The sequence below is a fragment of the Haliotis rufescens genome, unplaced genomic scaffold (assembly GCF_023055435.1).
Source record: "Haliotis rufescens isolate VD_foot unplaced genomic scaffold, xgHalRufe1.0.p SCAF_4, whole genome shotgun sequence".
NCBI classification, from domain to species: domain Eukaryota; kingdom Metazoa; phylum Mollusca; class Gastropoda; order Lepetellida; family Haliotidae; genus Haliotis; species Haliotis rufescens.
Window position 1 is genome coordinate 65,323,486 of NW_025964112.1, and position 8,363 is coordinate 65,331,848.

At 48.7% G+C, this 8,363-nt stretch overlaps 2 protein-coding genes across 2 annotated transcripts; one reads left to right on the plus strand and one right to left on the minus strand.

Annotated features, from left to right (window-relative positions):
- The first annotated feature begins 1,139 nt into the window (after nucleotides 1-1,139).
- Nucleotides 1,140-5,645, plus strand: LOC125372295 (mucin-2-like). The gene is made up of 5 exons (XM_048381620.1): nucleotides 1,140-1,200; nucleotides 3,805-4,300; nucleotides 4,504-4,990; nucleotides 5,022-5,348; nucleotides 5,430-5,645. Exons 1-5 carry the CDS (start codon nucleotides 1,140-1,142, stop codon nucleotides 5,643-5,645), a joined length of 1,587 nt encoding a protein of 528 aa, XP_048237577.1.
- Nucleotides 5,646-5,741: 96 nt separating this feature from the next.
- LOC125372296 (fibril-forming collagen alpha chain-like) lies at nucleotides 5,742-6,826 on the minus strand. The gene is made up of 2 exons (XM_048381621.1): nucleotides 6,815-6,826; nucleotides 5,742-6,773 (listed from the first exon to the last, which is right to left on the minus strand). Exons 1-2 carry the CDS (start codon nucleotides 6,824-6,826, stop codon nucleotides 5,742-5,744), a joined length of 1,044 nt encoding a protein of 347 aa, XP_048237578.1.
- Nucleotides 6,827-8,363: the final 1,537 nt, after the last annotated feature.

An 8,363-nucleotide genomic window follows, 5' to 3' on the forward strand; every position in this document is an offset into this window, starting at 1 on the left:
CATTGTTAGCTATTTGACGATACACCGAACATTCGATACATCGCGATACTCTGTGAGGTTATGCATCGATACAAAATGATACAATTATGTCTATGACTGACCATAACGTTTTATGAAAACTAATTGTAAAATACCATTTCGGCCGGAATGTACAAGAGGTCACAAGTCACGTTCCATTTATTAACTAAACTCACCGATGATTCCATTCATTACCTTCGGTGATGGAATAAGGTCTCTTAGCATGGCATCGGTTTCTTTTCACCAACACCTGGTGTCATCACTAATTTTCAGTTATCCATTCATGTAATTCTCACCGACATTTTGCCTTTCCCGCCCAATGGCATCTGTTTCGCTGGATAATCGAGGCCGGTTATTCTCTGGCGTTGACGTTGACGTTGACGTTGACGTTTTCAAGTGTCGTAACGTGTACTGCGACATTGCTACCGAGATATATATCGTATCGCGGCAAAATGTATCCTTACAACCCAAATTCATCATCATCATCATCATCATCATAAAGCTTTAACAGGAGAGCACAGGTGTTAGATTATCTGACAACGTGAAATCATACGTATTAAATGATCGATTAAATTGAAACGGGTCAAGAAATTTAGTTTACACATTTGAAATATGCCGTTTGTTAGTTCAACATGTACTGACTCTTGTGTATGGAGATAAGCCTGTATACAAACATGCATATTTCACAGCAAACAGGGTCCCATCACACATCTATGTTGCAGGGGGAGGGGGAGGGGCAATCCTTGGTCGTGCCGCACGTCGACACGAGGCGGCGAACATCAAAGTGTTCAGGTGTGGGGCAGGTAGATCGATAATCACCGCTAACGCCGAAGAGTTCAAAAGGGGAGAGCACTGATACCATCATTAAGTGAGTCAGTGTTGTGTTTGGGTGGTCATACCATTACGCCGTTGATACGACTGGTTTGCAACAATTGCCTTGTTGATAGTTTCACGAAAGCTTCTGTCGCGCTCTTATCACTTGGATCATACACATATTGGCCTCAAAACCGTTACGAGATACAAACGTGCAAATTAGTGTAAATATTCGCCCCTTGAAACGGATTAAGATCTCTTCAACTCAGAGACTGAAACGTTCACGACACGTTATATCTGACTCCGGAATGCCCAAAGGTTGTCAGTCACAGGAGCTTCAGCTGCGACTCTACAAACGATTCTTATTGGGTAGTAACACGCTCGGTCTACGGACAACAGACATAGGAATTTACAAAGTTTATTGCCAGTCTAGCGGAATAGACTGTCCCACTTAAGTCATCTTATAAAAAACGAATGAGTGAGCGAGTGAGTGGGTGTGTGGGTTGGTTTTTGGGTGAGCGAGCGTGTGAGTGAGTGAGTGAGTGGATGGGTGGGTGGGTGGGTGGGTGGGTGGGATTTTGGACGAACCAGTGAGGGATTGAGAGGATGCGTTGGTGGGATTGTGGGTGAACCAGTGACTGAGTGAGTGAGTGGGTGGATGGGATTTAGGGTAAACCAGTGACTGAGTGAGTGAGTGAGTGAGTGAGTGAGTGAGTGAGTGAGTGAGTGCGTGCGTGGGTGGGTGGGTGGTATTTTGGGTGAACCAGTGAGCGAGTGAGTGAGTGCGTAGGTGAGCGAGTGAGTGAGTGGGTAGATGGCGGGGATTTTGGGTGAGGGAGTAGCTGGAAGTGTGGGATTTTGGGTGGGGGAGTGCGTGAGTACTTATTCAGTCTGGACCTGTCGCGAGAGTGCTTAAATTTGAAACATTGTTGATTCCTCTCATTCGAGATCAGTTAAGGATATCTCGATTTCCATGTTTATTTGACATTATAACTATCATATGCACATATATCCCATTCGTTTTACGCGATATGTATAACCCATGTGGACGAAACAATATTAGATATCTGAAAATTTAAATATCACCAAATTACCTAAGCCAATGTGCGCATATCAAGGTCGATATCGAGAATGATAGGTTCAATTCACCGTCAAATCAAACTGTGCAACAGATCACACGGTGCTTTCTTTCCACGTGTTCGACATGTAAAATGATTTTATAGACATCTTGAATTCAATCCCGGATTCATTGATAGATCAGATGGGATAGCCTCGTGGTTCCAGTACTGTCAATCGTTTTTATACTAGGTCCACTTGCATAAAGCGATCATAGCGCTAAGACTATCGTAAGCCTATGCTAAAGTATGGGAGTTACAATCATCTTAGCGCTAAGATCGCTTTGTGCAAGTGGACCCAGGTCTTCACTAATAGTCAGTTGGCCACGAGGGGAAAAGAGGCTTCCCAAATGAATAATTTGACAACATTGGTTGTAACATAGTTATTAAGTCATCAAATTATCCAAGTTATGTCTTGGATTTCAGATTTTTCCTTCAATTAATGTAATTTTGACCCCCTGGAAATTCACGCACACCCTTGCAAGCTTACCATGCAAGCTTACCATGCAAGCTTACCATGCAATGAAATATATGCACAGATGTCTTCTTTATAAAAAAGAAAAGGCTGTAGCTATAAAGGGAAAAGTGGGAACTAGAAACTTGTTTTCCACCCCTGGTCAGCTGATTAGAACAGGTTCAAACAGTGTTCTTTTAACTAACTGGATGTTTAAATAAGCATAATCTCTATTTCAAAGGGAAGCAGCTGCCTCCAAGAATCTGATTGAGGAACAGTGTCAGGGCTAGCGCAGAGGGGCATCTAGCATCATCAACTAGATGACATATATATTGAAAAGCCAATCAGCTTTTACAGACAAAACGAAGTTTACCCTCGCCTACCAGTGAAAAATTATAAAAAACTTTATTGTTATATTTGGCAGAATTAAGATATGACATTTAAAGCACTAAGCGTGTCAAACAAAATAGAAATGTACTGAAGCATTCAATCAGTTATTAAGGGTGTCCATCTTTGTTGTCCCCCTTGGATCTCGGGACGGTGTCACGCCAACCGATGAGCGTCGGCTCTACAGGTGGCCAATTTAAATAGTGGAAATTAATTAGACATTTTTATTACACCACTATAATATTTTCCCAGTTACTGCAAAAATCAGTTCCTTTCTTATACTCTTTCGCGCGTAAAATTGATCGTTTTATGTGCAATTGTCCCAAGGCGCCATATTGATGATTGTCTACCTCACACAGGGATGACGGGCAAAGGGGCGTAATCCCATTGATATCCAGTGGCGTACCACTGATTATTTTTTTCGGAAATCAGTAAAGTATATTCATTGAGAGTGAAGCCGGAAATGAATAGTTTCTCTGCGTGTGTTTTCTTTGTGTATTACTGATATAAAGATAATTATAAAGCTCATGATATCTCGTGCTGCAGATGAATAAAATAAGGAAATCAGACCCGTAAGAACAATGTACGTTTATATCGCGTATCCCTGACATTTCCATAATGGTGATTTACGTCCATAAAAATATAATAGAAAACAACGATTTGAAAAGAATTGTAAGCATCCTGCTTTACGTGAAAGAGTAATAATGTAATTATGACAACGGGGTTTCCATTTGCTAATGGGTGCATGAGGTTTTGTCAATCTGTTAGTTCAGATCATATAATAGACCCCTAATCGACATCTTAATTCCAAGGAAATCGCTCATAATAGAAATGAAATGTGAATTATATTGCAAACATTAAAATCTTATGCCCAATGAGCGAGGTATTATGGCGCCGCAACATCATGATAGATTTTGACCCAGGAAAAGCAGTGTCGACTTCTCATTCGAGATTGGTTTCAACATTTACATATCGGATTACCACCATTTCGTTTTCCAAATCTCCTTTTCACAACAGATTTACCCATCATCATCATCCAACCCAAAAGCCCACACTTTTCCGGCTCCTACCCTCACCATCCTCCCCACCTCACCATCCTCCCCACCCTCCCCATCGTCCCCACACACCACATCCTGACCGCCCTCACCACCTTCACCACCTTCCCCCCTCACTACCCTCACCAACCTCCCCACGCTGCCCAATCTCACAATCCTCCCCAACCTCACCATCCTCCAAACCCTCCCTACCCTCACCAACCTCTCCATCCTCCCCAACTTCTCCTCTCCACGCTGCCCAATCTCACCATCCTCACCACCCTTCAAAACCTCACCATCCTCCCCACCCTCACCATCCTTCCTACGCTCCCCAACCTCACCACCCTCACCATCCTTCCCACGCTCCCCAACCTCACCATCCTCACCATTCTTCCCACGCTGCCCAACCTCACCATCCTCCCCACCCTCACTATCCTTCCCACGCTCACCAACCTCACCATCCTCACCATCCTTCCCACGTTTCCTACCCTCACCAACCTCCCTACCCTCCCCATCGTCCCCACACACCACATCCTGACCGCCCTCCCCACCCTCACCACCGTCACCAACTTCCCCCTTCACTACCCTCACCAACCTGCCCACACTGCCCAATCTCACCATCATACCAACCCTACCCTACCCTTACCATCCTTCCCACCCTCACCACCGTCACCATCCTCAGCACCCTCCCAATCCTCAACACCCTCTACATACTCAACACCCTCTACACCCTCAACACCCTCTACACCCTCACCATCCTCAACACCCTCAACACCCTCACCACCCTCACCACTCTCACCACTCTCACCACACTCACCACCCTCAACACCCTTAACACTCTCACCACTCTCACCATCCTTCCCACCCTCACCACCGTCACCATCCTCAGCACCCTCCCAATCCTCAACACCCTCTACATCCTCAACACCCTCTACACCCTCAACACCCTCTACACCCTCACCATCCTCAACACCCTCAACACCCTCACCACCCTCGACACCCTTAACACTCTCACCACTCTCACCATCCTCAACACCCTCAACACCCTCAACACCCTCAACACCCTCACCATCCTCAACACCCTAAACACCCTCACCATCCTCAACACCATCACCATCCTCAACACCCTCACCACTCTCACCATCCTCAACATCCTCAACACCCTCACCATCCTCAACACCCTCACCATCCTCAACACTCTCAACACCCTCAACACCCTCAACACCCTCAACACCCTCAACATCCTCAACTCTCTCAACACTCTTACCATCCTCAACATCCTCAACACCCTCACCATCCTCAACACCCTCAACACCCTCAACACCCTCACCACTCTCACCATCCTCAACATCCTCAACACCCTCACCATCCTCAACACCCTCACCATCCTCAACATCCTCAACACCCTCACCATCCTCAACACTCTCACCATCCTCAACATCCTCAACACCCTTACCATCCTCAACACCCTCACCACTCTCACCATCCTCAACACCCTCACCATCCTCAACACCCTCACCACCCTCAACACCCTTAACACTCTCACCACTCTCACCATCCTCAACACCCTCAACACCCTCAACACCCTCACCATCCTCAACACCCTAAACACCCTCACCACCCTCAACACCCTCACCATCCTCAACACCCTCACCACTCTCACCATCCTCAACATCCTCAACACCCTCACCATCCTCAACACCCTCACCATCCTCAACACTCTCAACACCCTCAACACCCTCACCATCCTCAACACCCTCAACACCCTCAACACTCTCAACACTCTCACCATCATCAACACCCTCACCATCCTCAACACCCTAAACACCCTCAACACTCTGAACACTCTCACCACCCTCAACACCCTCACCATCCTCAACACCCTCAAAACCCTCAACACCCATAACACCATCAACACTCTCACCACTCACCACCCTCACCACACTCACCACCCTCACCACCCTCAACACCCTTAACACCATCAACACTCTCACCACCCTCAACACCCTCAACACCATCACCAGCCTCAACACCCTCAACACTCTCAACACCCTCAACACCCTTGCCATCCTCAACACTCTCACCACGCCCCCTTCCCTCACCATCCTCCAAAACCTCACCATCCTCAACACCCTCACCATCCTTCCCACGCTCCCCAACCTCACCAACCTCACCATCCTCCCCACGCTCCCTAACCTCATCATCCTTCCCACGCTCCCCAACCTCACCATCCTTCCCACGCTCCCCAACCTCACCATCCTCACCATCCTTCCCACGCTCCCCAACCTCACCATCTTCACCATCCTTCCCACGCTCCCCAACCTCACCATCCTCACCATCCTTCCCGCGCTCCCCAACCTCACCATCCTCACCATCCTTCCCCCGCTCCCCAACCTCACCATCCTTCCCACGCTCCCCAACCTCACCAACCTCACCATCCTTCCCACGCTCCCCAACCTCACCATGCTCACCACCCTTCCCATCCTTCCCAACCTCACCCTCCTCACCATCCTTCCCATGCTCTCCAACCTCACCATCCTTCCCACGCTCCCCAACCTCACCATCCTCACCATCCTCCCCACGCTCCCCAACCTCACCATCCTTCCCACGCTCACCAACCTCACCATCCTCCCCACGCTCACCAACCTCACCATCCTTCCCACGCTCCCCAACCTCACAATCCTTCCCTGGCTCCCCAACCTCACCATCCTTCCCACGCTCCCCAACCTCACCATCCTCACCATCCTTCCCACGCTCCCCAACCTCACCATCCTCACCATCCTTCCCACGCTCCCCAACCTCACCACCCTCACCATCCTTCCCATGCTTCCCAACCTCACCCTCCTCACCATCCTTCCCATGCTCCCCAACCTCACCATCCTTCCCACGCTCCCCAACCTCACCATCCTCACCATCCTTCCCATGCTTCCCAACCTCACCCTCCTCACCATCCTTCCCATGCTCCCCAACCTCACCATCCTCCCCACGCTCACCAACCTCACCATCCTTCCCACGCTCCCCAACCTCACCATCCTTCTCTGGCTCCCCAACCTCACCATCCTTCCCACGCTCCCCAACCTCACCATCCTCACCATCCTTCCCACGCTCCCCAACCTCACCATTCTCACCATCCTTCCCACGCTCCCCAACCTCACCATCCTCACCACCCTCACCATCCTTCCCATGCTCCCCAACCTCACCATCCTTCCCACGCTCACCAACCTCACCATCCTTCCCACGCTCCCCAACCTCACCACCCTCACCATCCTTCCCACGCTCCCTACCCTCACCATCTTCACTATCCTCCCTATCCTCCCCATCGTCCCCACACACCACATCCTGACCGCCCTCACTACCCTCACCAACCTCCCCACCCTGCCCAATCTCACCATCCTCCCGAACCTCCACGATCACCCCCCTCCCCACGCTCCCAACTCTCACCATCCTCAACACTCTCACCATCCTCAACACCCTCAACACCCTCAACACCTTCACCACTCTCACCATCCTCAACACTCTCATCACTCTCACCACTCTCACCACTCTCACCATCCTCAACACCCTCAACACCCTCAACACCTTCACCACTCTCACCATCCTCAACACTCTCATCACTCTCACCACTCTCACCACTCTCACCACCCTCAACACCCTCAACACCCTCAACACCTTCACCATCCTCACCATCCAAAACCCAATTTCGCCTCATCCTCACATCTATCCATCTGTTGTCGACATTCTCCTATTCATTCCCCTCCTTGAACAATCCTACTTTCCCTACCCCTAGCCTTCATTTCTCAGTATTACGTACTTCATCCTTGACCCCACAAACAATGCAAGGAGTATTTGATTATCTACCATCATTTGCTAATCATGCTAGTTAATTATCTTCCTTGATTACCATCATAAACCAGCATTAGTATAGCGAGGCGTTAATGTCCCGTACTTTACAGCCCCCAAGAGTGGCTGACCCAACTTTGATGTCAGAACCTGCATATCGTGAGGTGACTGGGATCCTCAGGTAATAACCTCCCTTGTCGTGGGATATCACGTGACTAGGTATGGCCAGCGCTCCACCTCTGCCCCCGTTCATACATCGGTCATCTAGATATCGGCCATTAATTGAGCTGTTAAATAATAGAAATATGGAATCGGATTATCATTTATACCTGTCCTCAGTAACTGCACCAATCCGAGTTTTATCTTCATGACGTGTTGAGAAAGTAATAATGGGACGTATGGCGGCCATATTGCATAGATGGCATATTACCTGTAGTGGCGTTTAATTGCTGGGCCCGTTAATTACGTTTGAAAATGTAGATTAAAATTGCTCTGTTACCTGGAATCTGAATGCATAATACAGAGAGACCGCTCAACGCCAGGATGATCTCCTGTACTTGTGTAACTATGTCTGTGCAATTGAGGTCTACTCACACGTGCAACACGCGTATACCCGTTGACGTGTGTATAGCCGGTATAATCAGTTACGTGTGTGAATGGGAGCGTTAACGTGTGGGGAGGGGGGGGGGGGGGTCTACTGGT